Source organism: Melozone crissalis, unplaced genomic scaffold (assembly GCF_028551555.1).
Source record: "Melozone crissalis strain CALT ecotype California unplaced genomic scaffold, PUWL_Pcris_2 ptg000018l_1, whole genome shotgun sequence".
NCBI lineage: Eukaryota > Metazoa > Chordata > Aves > Passeriformes > Passerellidae > Melozone > Melozone crissalis.
Window position 1 is genome coordinate 9,367,595 of NW_026535796.1, and position 27,995 is coordinate 9,395,589.

Genomic DNA, 27,995 nt, shown 5'->3' on the forward strand with positions numbered 1-27,995 from the left:
GAGGGGCCCGCGCCGCGGCCAATGGGACGCGTGTTTGTTAGCGGCGGCGCTGCCCCAGCGAGGAGGCTGCGAGGAGCCCGGCGGCGCTGCGGCCTCTGCGGCGTGAGGGGCGCGGGCAGGTGAGGGCGGGCGGCCCCGGGCCCCGCGCCCCGGGCACCCGGCGGGCACCGCGGACGGGCCGAGCCGGGCCGGGCGCCGCCACCGCGGCGCGGCACTGGGGGTTCGCTCGGGGCCCGCTCAGGGGCGGAGCACGGCGGCCGCCGCAGCCGCGCGGCGCGGAGGGGATCGCGCCCGGCCTGCCGCGGTTCCATCTTAAGGGCGGTTCCAGAAGTTGGGGCCCTCGGAACGGGTCCCGCGTTGCTCCGTGCCTGGGGCCGGGGAACGCGGGGGTTCCGGCCGCATGTATGGCCGCGCTGGCTGGCAGCGCGCCGGCCCTGTCCCCGCCCTCCCGGGGGAGCGGGGAGGAGGAGGGCGGCGGGGAGGGAGCGAGGGCTGCCGGGCCGAGCGCTGCCCCCGCCGCCCTGCTGGGGCTGAGGCAAGGCCTGCGGTGCGGAGCTTTCGCTTGATCTCGGGCACGGTGCTGTGTTCCCGCAGCGCGGCCGGCGTTCGGGGGCTCGGTTTTGCATTTGCGTTCCTTGTCTCCCATGTGAGGGCCTGTTTGAGATTTCCTTTGATGCTGCGATTGTTTACTGCACTCAATACCGGTGCCCGTAGGATTTGTCAGGTTCCCTTCCTGTAGCATTTGCTCACGAGGCTTTCAAATACAAAGGTAGCGCGAGTGTGGGAATTACGGATGAAGCCGGCACTACTAGGAACATTTCTATGAGGTCATCTCTAAACAAAATAGTGTTCCTTTTACTAAACTTCGGAGGCGAGCTGAGTATTCCTCATCTCCAGGGTTGTGGAACAGGTGAATGAGTTTCTTCCTCAAATAATTTTTCATGATTCCTTCTTATTAGCCCTACAGAAACTATCTGACTGTTTGTTTGCGGCTTCCCGCGGGGTTAGAGCTCAGTGCCTCTGAAACGGAAGCTGTAACTTTCTCTTCTGATTTGTTGTAGTTACGGAAAACACTTAACAGCTGTGGGCAGGAGTCTTCCTGTGAGTTCAGGAGCCCTTCAGTTTCCTGTTTTGTCCTTCTGTTATGTTTAGGAGGTTTGTGCAAGGCAGGGAAGATTTATTACGTGTACACTTCTATTTATGAGTACATCTTGCCAACGTGTTGATTTTTTCCTTGAATTTGTGTCCTTCAGGATATTGTCCTTGTAATGAACTCTTCCTGTCCTGGTGTGCATCCAGTTTACAGTCCTGCAGCTTTAAGGGATTGCTGGGGTGTGATATTTGTGCCAGGCAAGGTGCAGCAGTAGCTGCCTTGTAGGACAGGGGCTTGATCTGATCTCCTCCATCCCCAAAGCTTCATCTGTGTGAGTCACTGGGATCAGGGATCTGCCCAGGAGAAATGAGGCACTAATTTGGCCTCTTAATGGTGGTGACAGCAGTAATAATTGTTGTTACTTCCTTGGGTTCTGGCTGCTTTTTCCTGTCTTCACTGCCTGTAAAGTTGCTTGGAAAGCAATGGAGACAGTGGCCACAAGGGCTTAGTGCTTTGGTACTGGCTTTTGTCAGCTGGTGTGTGCTGAGCTCTGGCTCTGAAATTACCTTTCCCCCCCGGCAGTGGCCCTCAGCAGCTTGTCCCAAGCAGTTTTGTTGGTGCCTCTGTGGCAGTGAAGTCAGTGCAAGGCAGCTGGAATGAAACTGGGAATCACAAGCTGTCTCCTAAGAAAGTTGCCTCTGATTATTTATTTATATACTTCTTTTTGCTTTCCAGTTGCCAAAGGCACAACTCTAGGGGTGATACAAGACTTGAAGTATGTCTGTGAAGTTTGCACCAGGGAATGGTGTCTTTTTCCTTTTTTTGTTCTTGCTTGTTCCTTGGTGAGTGGCATTTGTCAGAACATGCCCAGTTCATGCCTGTTCCATTGGAGATGAACTCAGCTGCTATTCAAACATTGTTCCATGTTTTCCAAGCACACATGAGGATCTTGTCTTCCCTTGAGGAGTAGTTCCCTGCAGGAAATAGAGCACAAACAGCTGAGCAGAAGGATTTTCATGTGGAGCAGAGTCTGTTCCCTTAGCTGGGTTGCTGGGCCAAGCTGGAAGTCACAAGTCTTGGAGGGTAACCCTTAAGTCCTGCCAGTCTGCATTTTCAGTTGCCTGCTGTGCCTCCTCTAATAGAGACTGGCATCATATAACTTGTTGGCTGAACTCTGCTATTAGGTCAGTTTGCTCTGTTTTACCTCTTTTATTGGATCTTTTTATCCCCTGCCTTCTGTTGCTGTGGAAGGAAATGCTCATTTATGCTCCTTTATTTCTTCAGCTGTGAGATTGTGAAGATCTGTTTGCTCTAGCAGGTGGCTGCTGCCTTTGCCCCTTTCCCCTGTTGTGTTTAAGGCAGGAGGAAGTGTTTGGGGGTGAATCAGCCTGAGCTGGTGGAACACCTCCTCTGCCTGCAGCCCCTTTGTTTTGTTCTGGCCTGAGCCTGCAGGGTTATATGGGAGATGGGAACAACTTCCAGGCTTACATGGGAGATGGGAACAGCTTCTGTGCAATCATCTGGGGTGCCCTGTCGGTGCTGCTGAAAAGCAGCAGAGCTTTCAGCCCCGTGTGCAGTGGCTGTGCCAGGGCTGCCTTTGCCGCTCAGCGTTTTCCACATGGAAGGGTGCGTGCGATCCCTGGGCTGCTGCTGTTGGCACCAGCACTCAGGTTCTCCTTTGGGAGCCCTCTGCTGGAAGCTGGGCCTGGGATCAGCCCCTGTGGCCTTCAGAGAGCTGCAGAAATCAGAGCTGTCAGCTCTCAGTGTTTGAAGCTGCTTCTTGTTCTCAGTTTGACTCACAGACCGAGGTCTGCTTTCGTGAAAGTCTGGTGGTGGGAAACACCACCTGTGCTTCTATGGCAGGTAGTGACTGCTGTGATTTGTGATCAGCTTTTTAAAGTGGGGCTGAAAACCCCAATCTCTGTTCCTGAAATATGTGTGCAGGCTGGGCTATTTCACCCCAGAAAAGAAAGAGCAGCAGAATAAGTCGGACAATCTGGCTCCCTCTGGTTTCTCAGGAGAGCTAATTTAGATATTGGGGGCTGGGGTAGCTGTGCTAAACTTGGTTCCAGTCATTGTTAATAATGAGATTTTAACTTCCCTCTTGCCCCTCTTCATTTTCTGACTCCTGATAAATAAGGAGCAAATCTTAATACAGGGGATTCTCTCTTCCCTGTTGCTAGCTAAAAAAACACCAAATAGAAGACAATTATTTAGCAAGAGAAGAGGTTTTGACAGTAGAGCAGCAGAAGCAGCTACTCACAAAAATAACCCTGATTAAACAGACATGTGAAACATGTTTTTCTGCCTGGGTGGTAAAAGAAAAAAGTCATTTGGAAGTTATTGTAATTAATTCGTTTGAACTTTTGTTCAAGTGTGCTATATAGGCAGAGATTAAAAATTCATTATTTACTATGATGCTGTCAAGGAATTAGAAAATAATACATTTATGTCTTCCTCTTTGGCATTCTTTTTGATAGAGTGCTGAGCTAATCTAGGAAACTGTGGCACTTACCTTCAGACTGAAAACCCATAATGGGGTAAAAATTCATGAGTATCTGGAGTATTTAACAGAAGAAACAAGTTCTAGGAGGGTAAAACCACCTGACAGACTTCAAAAACTGAGCAAGTTTCATTTTGAGTTGGGTACTGTGGTAGCTATTCAGTTTCCTGGGAGGGATTATGCATGATGAATTTTAGAGCAAAAAACCAGTAGCTGTAAATTTGCATTGAGATTTTAAACAATGACCTGTTCTATTTTCATCTTCTGTTGAGGTAAACAAATTACTGTTCAAGTATTTTTAAACACTGCTTTTCAATTTGCAGGTGGATACAGGCACACAGATGGCAGATAACAGGTATGTTGGGCTGTTTTCCTGAAATTAAATCAAGGTACTTAGAGCCAAGTGTATATCTGGTGTTCTGCTGGAGAAGTTTTGTTGTTTTTTTTTTTTTAAACTGTGAAGAGTGGATTACCAGACTTGGATAAGAATAAAATGGTAATGTTTTTCTAAATGCTCTAAAGAACTGAAGAGCCTTAGTGTTTCTCTAATCTGTGTAATTTAAGCATGCAAAAAGGCACCTTTTTTTTCTAGTTTATGTAGTATTTTTTGACCATACATTATTTTTATGGAACTGGTGCAAATCTATATGTGCTGCTGCTCTTCTGAGGCTTGCAGTGCTGGATAAGCTGGTCTGCCCTGTACCTGATAATACCCATTTGCATTTGTGCTATCTCTTCTGGGTTTGTGTGTTAGGGTTAATTTCAGCCCTATCCAGTTGCATTTTGTGACCTCTGAGGTGGCAGGAGCACAGGGAATACTGGCTGGCTCTTGGCTCATGCTGGGCCCTCTCCTTCTCCAGCCTAGGAAGTGAGATGGAACACCTTGCAGCAGGGAGCTGGGGAGGCCAGGGACATGTCTTTTAGAATAGGAGTGAGTGTTTCTATCAAAACAGAGAAGTTGGAAACAGAGCTTTTATCTCTTGTTCATCTTCCTTTCATAGCTGCATCCTTTCTCATGTTTTTCTACATCACTTACACTAAAAGTGTCTCACGTTTTCATCTGTGAGTAAAAACACTTTTCTGTGCAGAGAGAATGGCCACATGATTCACAGACTGAATCATACACATGATTGGCCAGCCATTCACTTAATGAGATGAATTTATCTGTCAGAGGTTTTTGTTTTGGGCTTGTTATGTTTTGTTTGGAGGTTGGTTTGTTTCTTTTTAGTTTTCACAAGCTTGAAGACATAAATACGCCTTTTATTGGGATAATTGTCTATAAAACATGTCTGTAGTAAACCAGAGTACTTCAATGCTGACATTTGTGTAATGTGATGCTATTTTAATATGTTACCCTTTGAATTCTTTTAGTAAAACAGAAGATACTGCTTCAGAGTCTCTGGAGGCTGCTAAAAATGCAAGCAACAAGAAAGGTATGAAATACATAGTAGTAGGTGACATTACAGAAGTGTAACAAGCCTTTACAGTCAAAACTGAAGATGTCTTCACAGCTGAAAGCAAAACTATGAAAACAATGGTTTTTAGGCTAGCTGTTCACTTTCTGATGTTTTCTGATATTGCAGCCAATATCAGAAAACATCAGAAAGTTTGTTTCTACAGAGTGAAGGCTGTATTTTTGTGTGTGTTGTGACTGTGGTGCTTTTCCATTGCCTGAAATGACCCTCTAGACCCTTGCAACAAGGCCTGCAAAGGCTGGCTTGTAACAACAAGTATTCTTTGTCAGCATAATTACCAAAGTGGGCAGTTCTCTTTGTATGCTAGTTCTTTACTCTCTTGTTTCTCAGAAAGTGCATCTTCAGAATGTGTCCTGGAAGTTTTTACTCTCCATTAGCAAAGTCTACAGATAACTGCTGAGTGGTGTTTTTCAAATTAATGTTTCTGAGTGCAGAAAAGCTACAGTTCCATTATTTCACCAGATACTCAAATTTGTAAGTTATAGTGAAATATGTTTCATATATGTGGTCACTGAATGTTCTTTAGGTCTCCCTCATTACCTATCTTTTTTCAATAAATCCTTTGTGATTGGCAATTGAAAATTGCATGAGAACTGGTAGACACCATTGAATAATTTTTAAAGTCAAGTTGCTTGAGAAAAAACAACAACAAAATTCCAAATAAGTAAGAAGAACAAAGCAACACACAAATGCAAGCGTATAAAAGCTTCACCATGTTAGTGTGTGCTGTGCAGATTATTGGGTTTTTAATACCTGGGGAAAAGAGCACTGAGAAAGAATGGAAAAATGTAAAAAGCAAAATTCCTCACACCATTACACACTGCATGGTTATTAATAAGGGTTTTTAACACCTAACCAGAAGCATTTTAGATCTCAACTCCTGTAAAATTTGTCTTCTGGGAAGTGTTGTGATGGTTGAGGAGTCTTACAGATTATAAAATCTTCTTCAGGTAAATAGAAGTGGTTGTCAAGGTCACAGTGCTGTGCTGCTTATTGTACTGTACACGGAGTTGGAAGGGCTTTTTCAGGAGTCACACTAACTGGAAAACAGATCTCTTGGAAGTGTAATTCAGTGGTTCTCCTCCTGAAAATTTGTATGTGGCTTTAAAGGTACAGCTAATACAGAAGGATAGAGAAACTTCTGCTTTGTACTTGGTTACACAAGGGGAAAACAGGAAATTTGCCTGTGCTGTCAATATAGTACTTGCTTGTAAAAGCAAATGATAGATTTGCAAAGAGAAGAGTGCTTTCTCTATCATTATCTTTGTTATTATTCTATCATTATAGAATAGTAATATCATATTCTATTTTATTATTTATTATTATTGTTCTCTCATTAACTTTATATTCCTGAAAGCTGGTCCTGAAGTAATTGTTTGTGTTAGTAGTAAAATACTCACTGTTTTCACACCTTAAATAACAGTGATGTTATTTGAGGTGTGAAAATAGTATTTTTACTGTGACTGCTCTAAGACACAGTATGACAAAAGCATTATAAATCTGTGCAAACTTTTTTAAAAGGGGTTTTCTGTCTTCTTAGAAAAGCTGGCAGACCAAGTGATGCAAAATCCACAGGTCCTGGCAGCTCTTCAGGAACGTCTTGACAACACAGCAGTTACTCCTTCCAGTTACATTGAAACGTGAGTAGTGGGCATGATAAAATACTGAAAGACTGAAGGCATAATAGAATATTGTTACTGTAATTAGGCTAGAAAATCAGAATAAATGATTCACTAAGAAAAATGGTTTACTTAACCTGTGATTCATAGTGTCGTACTTCTGGAAGAAGAGTGAAGTTTTGCCTAATGCAAACTTGCAAACAAAATTTTGTCCTGTTCAATATTTACCATGGCTGTTTCTTGTTTTGGATAGAAATAACTCCCTCCCCTCCTTTGTATCCTTCTGTGCCCCTTATTCTGACAGGGTATGTGCTACAGTGACTGATGATTTCTATAACATTGCTCTTCTGGATGTAATGGAAAGTTCAGTACCTGTATATCCCTAGTTTGAAACTTAGTTTTATATTGACTGTAAAGTAGATTTAAATTCTGCCTTTAATAAATACTTACACTTTTATTTCTTGACTGAGAATCACTGGTTTAGACCTCTTTTTAGAAAAGCCTAAGTTCTATAATGAGATCTTTTTACATGACTGTGTCTAAATGTTTAATAATTGAAAGTGTAGATGGGCAGTGTGTGCTTTATGAGTATGACCCGTGAAACAAAGCTTTCTCCTGTAGAGTGCACAGTTCTTATTTTTCATAGATGGATCAACACAAATCTAGTCTCAAAGTTTAGGTGTAAACAAAGGTATTAATTTCAGATCTCTGAACTACACGGGGAGGGTAGTGGCCCCAGGGAATGGAACAGAAGATAGCACCTTTGAGAACAACTTGGGTAGGAGAGGATTCTTTCAACTTTTTGAAATAGGTTTTGGAGAAACATGTATGTTTGACATAAGCCTTTTGTTTTAAAATTGCATGTAGTTATAAGCAACTTAATTCTCGGTAATATATGAAATAATGCTGAGGCAACTAACTTTTAACCTTAAATAATTTTGATTTTTAGCTTTCCAAAAGCAGTGATAAGAAGAATTGATGCCTTGAAAAAGCTCCAGGTGAAATGTGCTCATATAGAAGCTAAATTCTATGAAGAAGTACATGACTTGGAGAGAAAATATGCAGCACTCTATCAACCTCTTTTTGATAAGGTAGGAAAATTATGTATATAATTCTTACTTGTTTGTTCCTGTCAGTTCTGGTTATGTATATATAATTTTACATCTTCAATTACATTTTTGGGTTTTTTTATCACAGAGAAGAGAGTTTATTAATGGGGAAGCTGAACCCACAGATGCAGAGGCAGAATGGCACAGTGAAAATGAGGATGAGGAAAAACTGGCTGTGAGTATAAGCTGGGTCATCTACTATGGATATATCAGATTGTCAGAGTTAAATTCTTGTTCTTGCCATTGAAAGGAGTTTAGTGTCAGTGATCTTGTGATGAATGCACTGTTCTGGCCAGTGAAAGCTTCTACACCTTTAGTTTAGCCTTTGTTCAAATTTGAGGAGTTGCCTTTGTTGGCACTGTTCGTAACCTGTTAGCAGCACCTTCCTGCTAATGGGTTCCATTCCAGTGCTACATGAAACCCTAAGATAATACAGGACTGGTTGGTTCTCTGCCTGTCTCCGTTATTTTGGGGGACATCATTAGCTTTCATTTTCTTAAATACAGGTGGGACACTTGTCACACAGCCATAAAACAGAATCAAGCTAATAAAGTGTCTGCTTGGCTGGTGGATTTCTACTTGTCCATTGAGTAGGAGCTGTCTAGATTTAGGAGGCATTTTATAGTCTGTGGGCTGCGTGTTACTTTCCCAGCATCATTTCTAGAGATGTGTGCTCAGGCTTTGTCTCAGAAAAGCGACCTACTTAGAAAACTCTGTTTGCCATTCTGTCAGGTTATCTTTGCATTTTTTTCCTTAGCCTGATTCCTTCTTGTTTTTTTTTCTCTGTTCAAAGTGAATTGTTCTTTGTTTTTACTGATCTCCTGAGATTGAGCATGACACAGTCCTCCATGTGCATGAGCAAAAAACATTCCTTAGGCTCTGTGTAAATACAGCTTTGACAGGCCATATTCCAGACAATAAAATCAGAAACGTGTCTAGATGGGAAATAAATTGCAGCTTTGTGTTCTTGGCACGTCATAACCCAAGCAACTGCCAGAAACATCTTAAATATCTGCTGCTATCTAGTGGTGTAAAAGAAAAGGTGCAACTTCCAGACTGAATTCCCAGGGTTGCTTAGGATTGAGAAATTACTTCCTTATTCTTCTTTTTTATAACATTTGACATCAGTTATGTGGAGGACATCCTGTTTCCCAAAATAGTAATAATTAGACACAGCATAATAATGAAAGATAAAAATCAACTTTACAAATATTCTGCAAAATGGGCAAGCTAAAAAAGCATTTCAGAGAACAAAGTTAGATTTTAAATGTTTAGATGGAATGTGTAGGTGGCTTATGGAGCTACAGAAATTAGATTAATAGAAAAATAGAAATGAATTTGTATTTTTTTCTCTTTCTAGAAAGAAAGAAAGTGTTTTAATTATTTCTGTTGTTTCAAATCAGTGAAGCAGACACTTGGTCTATTTAGTCTTCATATAGAAGAATTTCATATGAGCTGAAAGTAAATCTGAATTGTGTATATGTTCAGTTGTGTAAATAAACCTTGTACCTCTTAACTTCATTTGCAGAGGAATAAAAAAATAAATTTTAAATGTTCCTTAAACACAGCTTCAGAGGTGGCAATTGTTTTGTACTTCTGTCTCTGTTTAAATTGTGACTTCTTAGTATATTTAATAATTTCTCAGCTGTTTCTGTATTTCTTTCCCAGGGAGAACTGAAAAATGCAGTGGTAATAGATGAAAAAGCGGAAGAGACAAATGTCAAAGGAATTCCAGACTTCTGGTTTACTATCTTTAGGAATGTAGATATGCTAAGTGAATTAGTACAAGTAAGTTTTTACTCTGAAATGAACAACTTCTGCTGTATCAAAAGAATTGCTGCTTTTCCTGTTACTAGTCAGTCCTTGTGGAGTGTGAGTCAATCCTTTGGTGTAGGACACTAAATCTTTTGAGTCTTTGGAATCCCTGAAGATGCTTGAAATGATGGACAGGCATTTTTAGTTTAATCCATAAAGGATTATTGTTGCAAGGTTGTAAGAATACCTTGGATTGGTTGAATTTGTGTTAAATAGCTTAGGTAGTGATGCCTGCCCTTGTATTAGTGGCTTTTAATAAAGTTACAGAAGAGTTCCCTGGAGTGTGTCTGCCTCTGAATCTCACTGGTAATAAATCCCTTGAATGAAGTTACTGTATCTTCAGTAACACATCCCAGCAGCTTTGTTTACTGAAGATCAGCCCTAAAATGATTGAGAATTTAGCACATAGAATTTGCAACTATGATTAAGAAATTTAGATCTAGACCTGTACTTTAGCTGAAATTGTTGAATTAGTTATAAGGTGTGCTTCTTAATTAAGGAGTGACTTTTTCTAAGTATTGCCTGCTGAATTTAATTTTACTTTTTTCTGCTTAGGAATATGATGAACCTATCTTGAAACATCTGCAGGATATTAAAGTTAAGTTTTCTGAACCAGGACAGCCTATGGTGAGTTTTCTCTGCTTGTTTCTCATGAAGATTGTAGTAATGAAGTGAGCAGCATTCCAAAATATTCATTCAGCTCTCTTTGGCTGCTGTTGTGTGTGGGGGAGGTTTCTTTCTAAGGTATTATTTTCATGCATTGCCTTTGAAAGATTTATCTCCAGCTTTCCATACTTTTTGCTCTTTCATTCTTAGCCTGGACAGCTGTGACATTACTGTAGTTTCTAGATTAAAATTCTGGCTGAGATCTATCTAGTTTTTGCTTTCTTTTCTCTCTCAAATTCAAGTGTAGCTGCTCTTAGTAATAGAATTACATAGCTGCTTTTGATTTGAAAATGAATTGTGGGAAAGATTCTGTGTATCAAATATTATTTCAAAAGCAATATGACTTGGTAATACTAATCAAAGACAATGATTATAGATAATATGCCTCTTGAAAAGAATAGAAAATATATTAGATAGTATTTTAAAAGTGTTCCTCATGAGTATTCTTTTAAGTATTACTTCATGCTTTTTTAATTTTGGAAATTTGTTCTGTTTAAGTTTGATGTACAGAAACAGATACTGTGTTTCTTGAAGTTGCTCTGCTGCTTATTCAGTTTATGCAGACTATACTTATTCCTTGAACTCCCTTTGAGGGGGAGGCAGGGAGAAGGATGGAATTTCAGCCTACACATACTTTCTTTAAATTTTGTCATTCTGGCTTTTTTCTTATATTTGGTATGTTTTGTTTTGCCTTACGGAGTGATAGTCTTCTGATAATGTCTGAAATAAATGCCATCATTGAAGATTCACATAAGAAAGATAGGAGGACTTTCTCAGAATAGCTTTTAATGGTTAATAGCAAGTCTGCCAGTACTGAAACACTCAGGCTGATAATTGGCAAGAAAGTAGTATGGCAGAGAAAAACTGAGAATTAAGTTTCTAAAGATTGCAGGGCTTAGGGAGAGGATATGAGTTTTAGGAAGAAAATGAGTTGTCTAAGCACAAAATAAAGTATTCTAAGAAATTGCCTGTTGTGTCTTGAAGCATATCTATTCAGTGGCATTTGGATGAGATGGGAATAGGGGATTTTTTTGCCTACATGATTTTTGTGTTCTCATTCAGCTTTGTTTTATAGTACCTTAAGCTGGAGAGCTCTTTACACACTGAATTTATCTGGTCTTGCACTGTTCGTAACCTTTTGACAGCATTTTTCTGCAAATAGGTTCCATTCCAGTGCTACATTAAATCCAGTAATGGAAGGCTGACAAACTCCATGTCCCTTCTGTATTTGGAAACAAAGGATATGTTCCTAGCTGCTTGAGTGAAACTTGTTCTGCAGCTGTGTGTGACTGTCCTTCAACAAAATCTGCAGTTCTTTGTTGAAAATTGGTGCAGCAGTGGTAGCTTTGTGCTGTATGAGCTTCACATAACCAGTGTGTCATAGATACACTAATTCTGCTGGGGATTAGGTTTTGCTGCTCAAGAAATACGTGATAATTGGGAATTTTCTGATTTATTGTTGACCCAAAACAATTAATTGTAGTTATGGCACTCCAAAAGTGGATTTACTCTACTGCAATTAAAGTGCTTCAAAGTCCTGTTTGTTATGGCCTGCACATAGAAACTTTGATCTGCATGAAGCATAAGTGACTCCATTACTATTTGCTTATTTATAACCACATGGGTAAACTCATATGTATTTTATAATTATAATTTCTCTTTACATATTTATTAGGACATCAGGATCCTTAGCTAGCATATTCAGACCTGGATGATGTATCTAGGTATAACTTAAGTAGCTTAAAAAAAGGCAGTTTTTATTTTTGAACTTCATGAGCATATATTTGATAAAAAAACCCCAGGGATGTCCACATAATGAGTATTGGAACACTTGAAATATTATGTGAAGCTTGGAGCTTCTTGTCTCCTAATTAACAGGTATACAGTGAGATGCTGAACTGCAGTGTGTGCAGATATTTTTGTCTTGCTGGCCCTTGGGATCCTGCATGCTAAACAGTGCCACTGGTTGGTTATTTATAGCCCCAGTGATGGTTTATGGGATTATTTGGGTATGAGTGTTCGTCACTGGTAGTGGATCAGCTAAGTTTGTAACTCTTCCCCTGAGCATGTTTGCCAGAGAGAGATTAGCCTTAGCTGAAGGCAGCCTCCAAACCATGCAGCTGTCTGGAATTGCTTTAAAGGGAAGCAAAGCTGAAATAGCCACTGAAATCAACACAGATATCCCAGGGTACTGCTGGGTCCCTGTGGCTTCCTGTCCTTAATCAGGGAGCACAGGGGTTGGGGAGGCTGCTGTTGCCATTGGTCCCCATCACTCCTGGACCACTCTGTTAGCAGGCATGAGTCATGTGAGGAGATTCATGGGGTCTTAGAAAGATTAGGGGCCTTTGGGAGATGAGTGAGGGATAAATATCTGTGATGAGCAGGCTGTTATTGAATATCTGTCCTGAGTTATTTATCTTGTCCACGCATGAATGGCCTTGAGAAAAAGGATGGCAAGGCAGGCTTGGTGCTAACAGGCAGTTTTCTGGCCTGAGTCTGAAGAATGCCTGGGGAAGTATATTCAGGGCCAGTCTTTTGGCAGTTATGTAATCTGTTTTGGATGCAGATTAGGGCTAATTCGTAATGCATATTACTGGGAGAGTAAATCAGATATTTAAAGTAACTGTTACACATGCTGTGGCTGGGCACTGGTGTTGGAAGCTTTGGCTTTCAGGCCTTCTGTTGTGCTGAACTGACCTGCAGACTTTGCCCCCCTTCAAGACACTAAATCAATACTGCCAAAAAACTTTATTCTTTAGTGCTTTCCCTTTCCAAGACAGCTTGAGTTTTAGTGTACTTTAAAATGTTCATAGTTGCTCCTGAGTGCAAAGTGAGCATTGTGCAGGGAGTTTAGAAACCTTTACTGAAAACCGATGCATCATGGATGCTGTGGTTTTCTGTAACTGGAGCTTTTTGTTCTCCACGTAAGAAACTGACTCCTTGCAAATAATTTCTGAGTACCAGAAACATCTGCTTCAGGCTGTAAGCTGTTGAGACACGTTGGTTGTAGGACTCAGTTTATGAAATCAGTGTTGCTTTGCAGGATTTTCTATTATCAAATGGAAAAAAACCCTCTGGTTCCAGGGGGACTGTGCTATTTAAATAGACTTTAGCAATCTAAATTGTGCTTTAACTGGAAATAAACTCTGATTCACTGTCTTAAGATCATGACATTGATCAGACTTGGGGGAGCAATAGAACCACATGGTGTTGTTACAATGCTAAAATGACTTCATAATAACTTCATCCCTAGTGCAAGGATGATGAGAGGCTTCCATAGGAAATTAAATCAAGACTTTTCTGAAAATACCTCTAAGCTTGCTTTCAAGACAGCAGTTCTATATGTGAAGGTGAATGAAATCTACTAATTACCTGTTTATAATTTGAATCTATGCCAAGGTTGTTGTAGCTTCTTGCACATTTGAAATTCATTGACATTCATAATTTCCTGCTTCTGCTGTAGTTTCAAATATGTTTGCCATCAGGTTTTTTCCCTGTTTTTTCAGAGTTTGATTAATGATAATTATGCTGATGAACTATTTCATAGATGAAAGTTAGTAGTAACATAAAATTTCTTCCAGTCTTTCTCATTAGAGTTCCACTTTGGGCCCAATGACTACTTTTCTAATTCAGTCCTGACAAAAACATACAAGATGAAGTCGGAGCCAGACAAGACAGATCCCTTTTCATTTGAAGGACCTGAAATAGTTGATTGTGAGGGGTAAGGAAAACTGAAATTCAAAAAAGCTTCTGAAGTACAAATGCAGAATTTTTTTTTTGCTTATTGTGATAATGATTAGTAAAGATAAAATTGTTACTGACTTCAAAGCTAGGAACATTTGTAGGTATGATGTTGATGTTAGTCTCAGCATGTAGAAGTAACAGATGCATAGATGGAGATATATTGTAACATTGTGTACATTTTAAACTGAACACCGTTCAAATTTAATAATTCTCTAATTAAGGTAACAAACCTTTTATTTCCAGATAACTGGGTAAATTATTTTTAGTTCTTACCTCTCACAGACTACCCCCATCCTCAGTCTGATGAGTAGCCTTGGACTCTCTTGGATTCTTGTTGTATCCTCAGCAATTTTTATTCCAGCAGTAATTGGTTGTTTGTTATCAGGCAGGAATAGGTCATATTTATCATGTGTTCTTTCAGCCTGCTTTGAGGCTGGAACATAAAGGTTATGCATTTTGATCCTGGCAGCTGTGGCTAGTGCAGCAATTTTTTTAAATTTTATTTTTATTGTGTCTTCAACACATACTCAGAAAACAGCTGTGGATGGTGAATTCTCATGTCTGTTCTGGAAGCCTATTGAGTTGAACACCACATCCACATTATAGTTTCTTGGGGATAAAAGATTTGTTCCATCTAAGCAAACCCTTTCTATTCCTATCCAGGATTACTGCTCTATAACCAAATTCCAGTGCCAGAGCAGAGCTGACACAAATGAAAAATGGCTGTTGTACCCTGTTGTTCTTAGCATCTAAGTATTCTTTTCTGTTGGTGATAATTTGGTTTTTAGGTTTTTTCTACCCCTTCAAGAATGTGTTTTGGTGGTTTGGTTTTTGGGGTTTTTTAACTCACATTTAAGGTATGCCAAATACTTGGTTTTGTGAATGTGTGCTGACAACCTCAAAACCTCTTGACTTCTAGTTCTACATGTTGTTGAATCCAGCATTCACCTGCAGTGAGGCAAAAGTTCTTCTTGGAGTTTAGTTGAAGTTGTGCCTAAGTAACAGACCACTCCTTTTTGAAGAAAACTTTAGTTCATTCCAGCAAAATATTTTCTGTTTAAGTATTATAAAGGAATGCTTTCCTGGATTGCTGATTTGTCAGAACTTTGATTTCAGTTGATGTTTCCTGAGGAAGGTGTTAAATAAGGTACAAGTAGAGCAGGAAAACATGTCTGTGCCTTGTTATACAGGTTAAGTATAAAACTGGTGACTTTGGCTATCTCTCTGTAGGACAAGGTATTTTGGAGGCATTTCAGGGTTACTGTGACACCATTATTTCCATTGTAGGAGTATTAGCTGTGTTTGCCCCTCACTATGTGCTATGTACAGCTTTGGGTAAAACTTGTTTGAATGGAAAGAGACTTTTCATTGGGTGTCAGTTTGTTCAGCGGCAGAATGGAACTGAAAATTAGTCTCTGTTCAGCTTGCTGTGCTTGGCTGCCAGGTCAGTCTGAGCACTGCTCTTTGGACAGCTCTAACATCCCTCTCCCTGGTCACTCTTTGAACATGCCTTTTTAGGGAAAATGGACACTGCCTTGACCTGTAGTTAAAGGATATCATGTATTGTTTTCTAACAGTCTGACTGGTGAGATTTTCTCTGGAATAGCTTTTAATCCTGGCCTTGGTTACAGAAGTCCAGTTGTTGGGCCAGAGGGATTGAATTACAGGTGGAGTGAGGGCAGTGATTACTCTGCCAAGACAAACTTGTACAGCATTTTCATTTAGGAAAATATTTGACCTGTCCAACATACACATGATCTCTAGAACTATGATCCACTTCATAACTGGTCAAGCAGCTTTATCTAGACAGTGATAAGCCATCTTGGCCTTGATGTTGCTGCTCTGCTGCTCAGTCCCTTCTTTTCCCTGGTGCCTTGTGTTAAAATGCTGTTTGTCACCTGCTGTCTCTAGGTGTACCATTGACTGGAAGAAAGGCAAAAATGTTACAGTTAAAACAATCAAGAAGAAACAGAAACACAAGGGCCGAGGCACAGTTCGGACCATTACTAAACAAGTACCTAATGATTCATTTTTTAACTTCTTCAGCCCAATAAAGGGTAAGTGTGGAAATTTAAGCATTTAGGATCCTTAAAATATGTTGTTATATATTTGCATTTATGTGACTTAAATTTTCAAACTGTTTATGCTGCTGCATTGTAAAGTGCTTACTAGAGGAAGATTGCAAACTCTTGCCCATCCAAACAGATGATTTTGTTCTGTTATGCTGTAGAATTTGACCAATAGGTGTGTGCAGTGTAAACAGGAATCATTGTAGGGAGAGTCTCTCCTAGACTCTCTTAAAGAAGTTGACGTGTTTTACCACAGGATGGCTCCATGCATCAATTTGTTTCTAACATGCAAAAGAGCTGTGTTCCATTGTTGGTCAAGTTACAGCACAGCAGTTTCATTGAATCCTCTGTGTCAAGTGACAGAACTTTCTGTCCTTTCTTCTGGGAGTAATTAGTGATCCCTGATACTCCATACATAATTTTCCTGTTTTCCTAGACTAATGTTAGATGTGTACTCACATTTTAGACAATTCAGATGGATTCCAGCACCATTTTTTTTTCTTGGTCCATCTTTCATTGTCCTCTTCTGCAAGCATAGATGAGGGAAGTAGTTTACTTTGTGAACAAAAGGGGTCCTACAGGAAAGATGGTGAGGGACTTTTTGGAAGGGCATGTAGTGACAGGACACATGGAATGGCTTTAGACCAAAAGAGGGCAGGTTTAGGTTAGATATTAGGAAGAAATTCTTAACTGTGAAAGTGGTGAGACACTGGAAGAGTTTGGAGCATCCATAACTTCTCTGGGCATTCATGGAAATGTTCAAAGCCAGACTGGATGGGGTTTTCAGCAGCCCAGTCTTGTGAAAGGTGTCCCTGCCCAGGGTGGAGGGGTTGAAACTTAGTGATCTTCAAGGTCCCTTCCATCCCACACTGTTCTGTGATTCCAGAGGTGTACTGAACAGAATGGTTCTTGATTCTGGTGTGGGCTGTTAAGAACTACCTGTCCCTCCTAATTACTACTGCAAATGTCCATGTATGTGGGTTAAGAAACATGGGATATGTATTTCTAAAGTTGGGTTTGGTACAGAAATGTCCTTTAATTTTTGTTGCTGCTTTGCTGTTGCTGCTTTGAGGAAAGCATGCAGATTTGTCTCCTGTTGGTGTTATGTTGTTCTTTTAAATACTCAGAGGATACATTTTGGAATTAGCAGTATAAGAGAAGACACTGACATCTGCTGGCAGTGGATAGTTACATTTTCAACTTGAGAACTGAGCCAAATTATCACTTTCACAGTAGATCACATGGTAATGTAGGGAAGGGAAATACATTTTTATTTGTGTTGGGGTTTTTTGCATTGATTTTTTTTTTTTTTGGTCATTGGTTAGTTGGTTGTTTTTTTTTCTTTAAACAAACAAAACACCCACCCTGTTCTGTGCTGGTTACAGCACTGGGCCTCTTCTCAACAGTGCTTTACAGATTCTTGTGAAATGTTCACCTATTTAGTTCCAGTTGTTTTGGGGAAGAGAAAGTGATTTGTAGTGCTCCAGCCAAATGAAGTTACTGTAATTACAGCATTAATAGAGAAACCAAGTATGTTGATCTGCATGTCCTCTGAACCCATCCTTGTAGAAAGAGTATTTCCTTTGCAAAAATCTCTGACATCCAAATGGCAGCACTGATGCTTTTCTACAACATGTGAAATTCTTACAATTTCTGTAGGTTTAACTTAATACTAATCTGAATTGTCATAGTTTTAATAGCTACCTTGTGAAGCCTTTATAACCTCAGTGTTTTCAGGTATGAGAAGGTCTCTATACTGTGTTTTGTCATATTGAACATTGAGGTAGGTGAGAGTATACATGCAATTCTTAAATTTGTTGTCTTTTCTTTTTGCAGTATCTGGTGATGGAGAGTCACTGGTAAGTTTCTAAAACAGCACAATTGCTCTTTGCCAAGTCACTGTATAGTGACTACAGGGTTCTTTTATTAAGTACTGTGTATTTTTATTGTTATTTTTGCCTTTGACAAAGCTGGGCTTCACCTTGATAAAGTGAAAGATACTGTCAACTTCTCCAAGTAATCCATTGACAGTTCACTGTTCCACAATTTGCTGATCCAAGGCCTTTCCAGTGTCACTGTTGGGAAGGTCATTATTTTCCCTGCCCACTCAGCAGTACTGTGTGGCTGGTACCTGACTGGAAAAATCAGTCTGGAGCATTGTGAGCAGCTCTGCAGCATCAGATGCCAGAGCCAGCCAAGTCTGAGCTTTTTAATAAAAGTTGTCTTGGCAGGACACTAACCTGTGTGTGTAAAGTAGGAAGCTTGTACAGAAAATCTCAATTCTGCAAATCTAGATTTAGCTGTTATTACAAAATGTACTGAAAGTACCTATGACCTGAAGGTTGGTGATGACAGTGTGGTGTTTTCCCAAAGATGGTACTTTGAAATATTTTCATCTGCTTCTGTGTGTCACATCACATTTGCAGTAGAAAACTCAAACTGATTTGTCTTACAGGATGAAGACTCAGAATTCACTTTAGCAGCAGATTTTGAAATTGGACATTTCTTCCGTGAGAGGATAGTCCCTCGTGCTGTGCTGTACTTCACTGGGGAAGCTATAGAGGATGATGATAATGTATGTATGCAATTAGCAGTTGGTTTATTAGCCAGCACATAGAAACATACTGCTCCTTTTCTGATTAGACTAGGGTGAAGTATTAATTACATGAGAATAACAAAAAAAAAAAACCCTGAAGAGATCCTGCTACTTGGGGATAGGAAAGGGTCATTCAACTTGCTGTAAGTTGTTAATCTGCTTCTGGAATGAGTTTAGTTTCAGTCACAGTGTTTGAATATGTTGCACCTATTGCTGCAGAAGTTTTTATGCAAATACTAGCAGAGCTAATTAAACCTTGGGTTTGTTTTTCAGTTTGAAGAAGATGAAGAAGGTGAAGAGGAGGTAAGATGCACACTATTTTTTATAGATTACTGATTACCCTTTCCATTCCAGTGCCAGGAATAATTCTATATGGAGCAGAAAACAGTTGTTCATAAATGCTCTTGTTCCTGGTACTTCTTTCCAAAAGAGTTCAGCATTCATGACTTGAAAAACTGTACCTGGTTTTTCCTTTTCGTAAAAGTACTTCCTGCAAGAGCATATATCCATTTTTTTATCCAGTACTTTGAAAGCTGTTTTCTGACATGAGTCAAAAATTAAAGACAAGCTTTTTTTTCTAGAGTGCTGCATGGTAAATATTTGTTCCTTAGTTGGTAGTGGAATTTCAGCTGTCAGCTTTTGGCTGTCATAAGCTTGAAGACAGGGTCTTACCAAATGCAAAGTGAAAAAGGGGAAGTGTGCAACTGCTCAGCATAAATAATTTAGGCTGGCTCTGGTCTATTTGTGGTAATGTTGTATGAACACACACTATGAAAGGCTACACACAAAATCACTAAATGTTACCACACTTAAATGAACTAATATCCTTTACATTTTTTTGCTTTTACTGCTATTACTGTGCTGTCTTGCTAATTTGTCAAAGGTACATCCTTGATTGTTGTCAGCTTCAGCATAGCAGAGTACATCAGAGGTTATCAAGCTGATGTGATGTGAGCTGGCAGCCTTCAGCATGCAGTCACTTTTTTTTTTCTCTGCTTAGGCTGTTGAGTGACTAAACATTTTCATATTTTTTTAAGCTGGGTATTGATAGAAGTGAGTATACGTATTTTAATTGGTTTTCAGTGCCAGATGTTATCACTTGGATGTAGTTGTGTGTAAAACTGAGTGCAAAAATCCTGCACAGGAAATGCATAGCCTGTCTACAGTAATCTAAATAAAGTGGCTCTTTGGAGGGAGACTGAACTAAAGAACAAATTCAGGCATGTATACCTATTACCAGAACTAAAATTCCAAATAATTTGTTAGGTAGAAGTTTAAAAATTGCTGTGGGACTTTATTAGCAGTGTACATAGGAAGGTTGCCTTAAGCCATACTGAGACCTTTACACCATGTTTTAAAGATTTTGTATTTAAAACTTGTAAGATGCTGAATTCTTTTAAATCAGCCAAATGCTGACGTCTGAAACATTCTGTAATACAGTGACAATTTAATTTGCTAGTTTGCTTTTTGTCCATTACAAAAAGTTGCACTTTTAACCTATTTTAATTTCTGTTAGTTTATCTCTATTTTGTCATAGGAGTTGGAGGGGGAAGAGGAGGGAGAAGAGGAGGAAGATGCAGAGACTGATCCTAAGGTAAGGACTTCTGTGTGCTTAGTCATAACACAGGCTATAATCATGAGCAGTGTAGTTAAGGGTATGATAGTTTGTGAAAAGATCAATCAAAAAAACACCCTAGCTTCTGACTGCCATGTTTTTATTATCTCCAGCACTCCACTTGCTCTTCAAAGAGAAGTTAATGTTTCCATCAGTTGAGAAAATGCAAGTTTTTGCTTCCAACATGCACCAAGATAATTTGCCATCTGTGTGCCTTTGCTTCTTAATGGCATCTCTGTGTAATGCTGATACAGTTTTCCTTCAGAAAGGTCATATTTAGATGTTCTTTGGCTGGACTTCAAGCTAGAATTAGTCTGACAAATCTCAACTAGCTTGTTTGTTTATGTTATTTTCCTTAGAATTGTTCTTTATCATTGTCCTGATGGCTGCAGGTTAGACTCTACATGTCTGTACTTGGTTAGAAATCAAAAAAAGTCAGTCCTCAACTTTGAATTTTAAACTTTATGATACCTGGCTTAAAATTCAGCCTTGAGGGTTAGTGTTCCTTCTGATAGGTATTTTTCAGGTCTTCAGTCATGGTAAATGCTTATATTTAGTGAAGCTGGGACAGTGATGACAGACTTGTGTTCCTGTAGTTCTTAAAACATCATAAAAGCTTTCAATTTTTTATAAAGACAGGTGAAAAAGTGAAAGGCATGCAAAACTGCCTGATCTTTGGATAAAAGTCTTAACAGCAGCTTGACATGTCACTCTTCTGGTACAGTTTTATACATCATCCTATCATTAGTAAATGGTTTTTGTCACTATCAAGAGTCAAGTTTGTTTTTCTTAATGAGAAATTCTGTATACTAAAGAAAGTCTGTCTTGTACAAAGATCAATCAAACAGGGTTAGATTGGCAAAAATCAGTATTCTGACTGCACTGTAGGATTCAGATGCAGTGGTGTACCTGTAAAGGGTAAAAGTTGGAAGATAGAAACAATGGAAGTAGAAACAATGTTAGTTCTACATCAACATATGTTTGTGTGAAGTATCCTTCTAGAGGATTTGGTATTCTGTAGGGGAAAAAATCTGAAGTTATCTTGGAAGGTTATAGTTGTTGCCTCCTGTATTATTTTGTACATTTCACTTTTCATCCATGCTGACAGTTCCTTTCAATTTTTTCCCATTTAGGTGTAATATAAGTCTGTTATTCATTCATACATTTCTAGGTAAGGTGGAATTCCATTCATACCTAACTTCCAAGAGTCCCATTTGTAGTCATGCAATGTGGTTTGTTTTCTAGGGTTTTCTGTTTTGTTTTTGTTTTTGGTTTTTTTTTTTTTTCCTTGTATGGGGAAAAGAAATGGGGGAATGGTGGCTTCAGAGTTTAAGTTTTATGAGTAAACATAGAAGGAAATGGGTAGGGAAAAGTGCCTTTAAATCATATCATTAAAGTTGATTTTTCAGAATGACTCTGCCTTCCTGGCACACTTCCTGCTCTACCTTTGTAGCAATCAAACTGTATTTCATATACACATGATAAAAGACACTGAGACTGGTTGGACTATTTTTCCTTTTTTCTGGTTTGATGTTGCATCTCTTTACTGTTTCTAATGCACTTGCAAATTATTTCTTAAATATCTTCTCTGCTCTTCCTAAACTCTTCGAAGTCATCAGCTTACTTAGTATGCCTTTTCTAGCATCTTATTTATGCTGCCTGACAAAGGCAGGCAGTCACTCTTAGAAGCCTTTTCTTGATCTCTCATGATTCTGAACAGGTATTGTTCTTCTGCTCATCTGTCTCTTTATTTAAAAGAAGAAAGAAAAATTTCCTTCTGTTGTATACTGTCATCTTTCACCTTTCATCCCATTCCTCACAGAGAACAGTGCCTGCAACAGCCTCCATACTTCTTCCCCCTCTGTATTTTAGGCTTGTGTCTTTTTATTTGAATTATTTAGAAGAAGGTATAATCCTTCCAGCTCACTCCCTCTGCATAGATAATGCTCTTCCTTGCCTTTGTTAAACTCAGAATGGAGCTGTGCTTCTGAATTGGTTTTTAGTGCTCTGGTGGTTCACCTGCAGCAGTAGAACATCTATTTGTCACAGTGGCTGCAGTCTGTTACACAGCTCTGTTCCCTCCCTGCAGTTAAAATTGTTAGCCACTGGATCCAAGTTTTCAAGTCAACTTGGATTTTTTTTTTTCATTTTTTGACACTGATACCCCAGTTCTGTCCTGTTTTTCATTCTTTTTCCTGCTTGTATCATTTTCTGATCCTTTTGTTCCCTGTTCCTTGTCTTTCTTTGCCTTCCAGTTCCCACTCCCTTCTTTTCTTTTCTAGAGTAGTTTTCTTTTCCATGTACACAAAAATAATTGGTCTGTTTTCCTTTCAAATCCAGTTTCTCCTTCTCAGTCATTTCCCTATTACTTCCTCCTTTATTGTTGTAGTATATTTGTTGTATTGTTGTAGTACATTTGCTGCATGTCAACACTTTCTGCTTTGTAAACTTTTCCTCCTTCCTTCCTGTGAGTTTTTTTAAGTACATTGGAGTTGTTCAGATACAACCAGTTCATTATCATCTCTCACACAAAGCACTTGTGCCATGTATAAGTTGTGGCTTTGGAAGACTGAGCAGTCAGGTGATTGAAAGTAGCTTCAGAAGATGCTACAGAACTGGATAATGTAGCTGGTTTTGTCTAGTGCATTTTCTATGTGCTTGCATGTCCCATTCCTTTAGCTGCCTTTATTTCACCTTGCTGAGGCTGTGCTTGACTTGAGGAGTAGCTGGCAGGGTAATGCACAGTGCTGGTTTGAATCATGAGCAGAAGAGCTGCTCTGTGTGTGAGAGACTGCTTGGGCTTCAAGATCTGTTGTCTCCTGGGTTACAGTGGCAGGACCTGGCAGCAGCAAATTCATTTCCAGGCCCTGATGTGGAGGCAGGCAGTTTGGGTTAGGGTTGCCCACTTAACTCCAGCTAGCTCTGGATTTGCATTGTGATATCCTTGCTTTTTCTCCTTCAGTAACAGAGAATAGGAAAGAAAGATAAGATTCAGTTTTAGGCCCCATAATTGGGCTTTTCCATTGAAGATGTTTCAGAAAGGCTTTCTACCTTCTCCACTGGAAAGGACATCAGATTTAGTGCCTGGTGCCTGCCTTGATACTGCTGTTGGCAGCAGAGTTCATAGGGAGAGTCAGATGAGATCCTGTTCATCTGCCTGTTCCTGCATGGCCACCTTAGCAGATGGGAAGCGTCCCAAAAAGTGAATTGGAAAAGTAAGGAGATAAAGACTTCATTGCTCTTTGAATCACCTAGGAATGTATCTTGCCTAGTGTGTTTAAACACTGAAGACTAACAGAAATTCAGTGTTTCCTTTAGAATGTCTTTTGAGAAAACAAAACTGCTAAAATAAAAGGCATGGAAATTTTGGGCCTCTAGGGCACCAGTTTACCTGGATGGGCAGACACAGTGGGGTTTGTGTAGCAAAGAAAGCAGTATTAACTCAGACCTGCTTTCTTCTGTGTGTTAGCTCTATGTTCCTGTGAATTTTAGGTGCAATTTTTAATTGTGAGAAAGTGATGCAGTAAGTGAGTGGCAGTAACAACAAGCTATATATTGATCTTTGTTAGCAAAAAAGAAAAAATAGGTGGGAGTCTCACTCAGCTTGTTCATATCCATTGCAATGGTATCTCAGACTGAAATTCAAGGCCCAGAGCAGTTTAAACTCCTTGCACAGAATACGTGAATATGAAATAAAATACTTTAAAGATACAAAAATTTTTTAAATCCTACTAGTTTTAAGATGAATTAAAGTCTGCTTATGGTTACTGTAAAGAATGTGTTTACAACCAGAAGAATTCTTGTCTCTGTAGCCCTGGTAGTGATCTTGAATATGTGTGTTCACTGCTAAATTTATTTTTAAATAAGATGCAATTCCTCCTTATCTTTGCCAGTTCAAGTCTCTCTGGTCTGGCCAATGCACTTCACTATCTTTCTGAGATATCATGGGAAGTTAATTTAGGGAAATAGAGCATGGAAAGCTTGCCAGGATGGGGTGATAAACAGCACAGGGGCTAAGGCAGATCAGTGTAGTGGTTGGCTGAGCCAGTGTCACCACGTCTGGGCTCTGCAGGAGGAGCAGGCTCAGGCTTTAAAGGGGAGTGTGGGTGTCAGCTCTGCGTCCCACTCACAGCTTGGGCTCTGGGCCCTGATCTTACAGGAGCCAGCAAAGGCCAGAGATGAGCTTGAGTGTGCCTGTGCCTGCTGGAGCAGCTGTAACTGGAAGGGAATTGTGCTCTCTTTGTGCTGGTGTGCTCTGGGATTAGGCTGTGAGATGCTCTGCATGAGGCTCAGGGTAGCTGAAGGCAGCGTGGGGCTCACATGCTGGCTTCCTCAGCAAAGGCAGTGCTGTGTGTTAAAGTGGTGGGAGAACATGGATTATGTTGGAGTCTGGATCTGAAATACTGCCTTCATACTTAGGGCCTGCTTAAACATTCTGTGTATAGGGCCAACAGAGATACATCCTCAAGTGTAACCTAAAAATAGCAGTATTTGTCTCAAAATCCTCCAACAACTGACTCAGATCCAGGAACCCCTCAAACTGTATTTATTTGTTTTTGTCTGAGAGCACTAATCAACACTGAATGGTTCTTAAAAAAGAACTTTGTGATCTCTGTGACTCAGTTTTTACAGGATAAACACTTATATGCAGTAAATATGATTTAAGTGTTTACAAAAATAAGGAAAGGATAATGGAGTTTATTAGAAAATACAACAAGTGTTTTGGTCGATCATTAAAATTTGGCGGAAATGGTTGCGGTGGTCAGCCTAGGTGTGTCTTGATCTAAATATAGCAGGTGACTAGGAAGGAAGGAGGGAGATGGAAAGATTTTTTAAAGTACATTTTAAATAGTAGATTTCTTGTTTTATCATGGCTCTTAGCCAGAAGGCAAAGAGGAGAGGAAGTGATTTTGCCTGCACACTATTCCAGCCATGTTCAAATACCAAGCAGTTTAAAGGAGAATACAAACCTTTAGGAAACTTTAGATAAAAATGCTGCTGTGTTTTGCTTGCCCCTCAGTAAAAAGGAATGGCATGCAATGAACTACCAGTGGCAGTTAAATTTTCACTTAAGAGCAAGAATGCTGATTTTGTTTTGTGTAAACATACCCCTTTTCCTGTATTTAGTCCCCAGTCAGTGCAATGTAATTCACATTGGTGTTACTTGGAACTTCAGGCAGATGAGAGAGAACAAAGTTAAGGTTAGCCAGATGTGCTGAGTGAGGAATACCACAAGGAAGAAGTCTGAAAGGTTTCTGACACATCTGTGCCTTGGGAGTGATAGTGACCACTGTGACTGTAAAGCAGTTTTGGTGAGGAACAGAGAAACAGCCTGGATTTAGTGCAGGTTATTGGGGCAAAACTTCATGGTAAGGAAGTTTAAATTAGTTGCATCTGTTCTTCCTTTCTAGAGGCAAAATGCTTTAGTTGCCTTAGCTCTTGGTTACTTGATGTATACTGAGCTTGGCATGGGTACATATTTTATAACACATAAACCTCTTCTTTAGGATAGTAACTAAGAAATATTTTACTTTGCATCAGTGAGGTTGTGTTTTATGCCTGTATTTTTCTTTATTAGACTGCAGCAGGTTTCTGTGACTGCTGTTTGTGTATAATAAACTATATTAAGAGTGGTAAGGGGAGAAGCAAAGTGGAAATTCACTTAGTAAATTCTCCTGCTTTCTAAGAATGCTATTTTACAATGGAAAAAAACAAGAAGTGCAGTGTAAACCTGAAGTTCTTAGCTGTTTGAGTACTTGTTCTCATTCCCAAATACACTTCCTTTTGCTAAGGGGGAAGTTGTTTAACTACCCAATGAAGGTGTTTCCACTTTTACATATTCAGATTAACATATGGACTTCTTGCCCAGTGTTAAATTGTTGAATAGTTACCTGCTGGTGATGCAGAACCTAGAAGAAATCAACACATTAATTACATTTTTATCACCTTAGCAGAAAGGGAAAGGCTCCTAAGGAAAAACTCAGACGTGCTGCAGAATAAGCAGCTGGCTTCCTCCCTCCTCAGAGCTGGAGGAGGTGGCAGTTTGTTGTTAAAATTGTTCAGTAGGGCTGGAAGTCAAATAGAGCCTGTGGTTGAGGGGAGTAGGTGCTGGTTTGCTTTCTTGTTTGTGTGAACCTTGGCCTACAGGATGCAGTGTTAACAGCACAAAAATAGATAAAAAATTATGGGGCACCAAGCAGCTGGGGGCAAGGGGAAACCCAGTAAATGTGGTGACTCTGTTGGACCTTTATGATGTAGCTTGAGTTTTCATGTAGCATTCCTGTACATGCTAGTGTTACCTAGTTAATTCAGAACTGCATAGCAAGTTTCTCTGTATTTGTTGAAGTGTTTTCTTTCATGCCAATTTGATTTTTAACTGTTTATTTTCTCTTTTTCCCTTTATGCAGAAAGAGTCCAGCCAACCTGCTGAATGCAAACAACAGTAATAAGGAAATACCACTTGGAAGTGATATTTGAACAACTTGTAACAAATAGTTGGATACCTGGCCTGCAGTTCAGGATATTCTATCGCTGCAGCACAATCTTATTAACAATGCTTAAAATTAATTTGTTTTAAAATGCATGATTTTCACTAACTTTATTGCTTAACATGTACAGTGGCAACTTCAATGCATTTGGGAAATATGAGGTTTAAATAAAGCACACTCTACAGCCGTTGGTACACTGTAGCTAAGTATGTCAATAGGCCTTTAGAGCCTTTTGCCCTATGCATAGGGGAGTAGTCCAGACTACCATGTGAGGAATATCCATTTTCTTGCTCAACACTGAAAATCGTGGAATAGCAATGTGCTGACAAGTTAAAGTAAATGGATTACATGTATGGTAGCTGAAACAGGTAGAGCAATATGACTTTTTTGCTAGTTCCCTCCCCCGTTTTTTAATGTTTCTTGCAACCTACAGATTGAACTAGTGCTTGAGCAGCTTTAAATGTCATATTTATTATCTCAGTACAACCAGTTGAGTTGAAGTAATTTTACTTCATTGAAGAGGGTGTCATATTTGAGACTTAGTTGTTCATCTTACTATTTATTTATTCATGTTTGTAAGTACTTTGACAGAATTAGTGCTTTTTAATAGTTTTTAATATACTTGAAAAATTTTCTTCCTCTTTTACATACAATATGGGTACTTGTAAAACAGGTAATTCAAAGTGGTCTCAATGTAGTAGTCTAGACAGAAGAAACAAACTCGCATCAAAATGACAACTCTTCTGGATGAAGATCAAAATGTAAAGGCCAAACTTGCTGTTGGTGGAAGTGGGTTGCAGCCAAAGAACCAGACAATTTCCAGTAGTGTTATTGCTTAGTGTCCAGCATGAAAGGACCTTTCACTATGAACACAGAAATCTATCAAAGTGAGTCAGTTCAATAAATCTGAAGTTTGGGTGTCTTACTTGCAACACTGAAATTATTCCATTCCACAATTTGTTTTATTTCAAGTTCTGACGTCTGCAAAACTATGTTTTGTTGTTGTGTGGCACTTAAAGCACACGTTTCTAGTTTCAACATCCATTACCAACCTCTGGCAGCAGTTGAATAGCAGCTGTATCAACACTGTGACCAGGCATGTAGAGTGCTCCAGCCTTACCTTACACATTTGTAACTTAATACGGTGTTTTCAATTTGTACAGAATAGATAGAATATTCTATTAAAGTTGTGAAACATGATTG

The 27,995-nt window shown here is 39.6% G+C and overlaps 1 protein-coding gene and 2 non-coding genes across 5 annotated transcripts; all 3 read left to right on the forward strand.

Annotated features, from left to right (window-relative positions):
- Nucleotides 1-19: 19 nt before the first annotated feature.
- NAP1L4 (nucleosome assembly protein 1 like 4) lies at nucleotides 20-27,992 on the forward strand. Of its 3 annotated transcripts, XM_054275389.1 has the most exons (16): nucleotides 20-119; nucleotides 3,920-3,951; nucleotides 4,968-5,029; nucleotides 6,612-6,711; nucleotides 7,640-7,781; nucleotides 7,888-7,974; nucleotides 9,468-9,587; nucleotides 10,170-10,241; nucleotides 13,862-14,001; nucleotides 15,936-16,081; nucleotides 17,930-17,952; nucleotides 18,549-18,668; nucleotides 18,963-18,992; nucleotides 20,227-20,283; nucleotides 21,438-21,475; nucleotides 26,712-27,992. In XM_054275389.1, exons 2-15 carry the CDS (start codon nucleotides 3,938-3,940, stop codon nucleotides 21,441-21,443), a joined length of 1,119 nt encoding a protein of 372 aa, XP_054131364.1. In that variant the 5' UTR covers nucleotides 20-119; nucleotides 3,920-3,937; the 3' UTR covers nucleotides 21,444-21,475; nucleotides 26,712-27,992. The 3 variants fall into 3 exon arrangements, with proteins under 3 accessions (XP_054131364.1, XP_054131363.1, XP_054131365.1); XM_054275388.1 differs by lacking the exon at nucleotides 21,438-21,475; XM_054275390.1 differs by lacking the exons at nucleotides 21,438-21,475; nucleotides 26,712-27,992 and having other exon boundaries at nucleotides 20,206-20,280.
- LOC128937133 (small nucleolar RNA SNORA54) lies at nucleotides 8,153-8,280 on the forward strand. Its single transcript, XR_008483029.1, has one exon. It is a non-coding gene; the product is annotated as a small nucleolar RNA SNORA54 (small nucleolar RNA).
- On the forward strand, nucleotides 11,400-11,520 carry LOC128937134 (small nucleolar RNA SNORA54). The gene has a single exon (XR_008483030.1). It is a non-coding gene; the product is annotated as a small nucleolar RNA SNORA54 (small nucleolar RNA).
- Nucleotides 27,993-27,995: the final 3 nt, after the last annotated feature.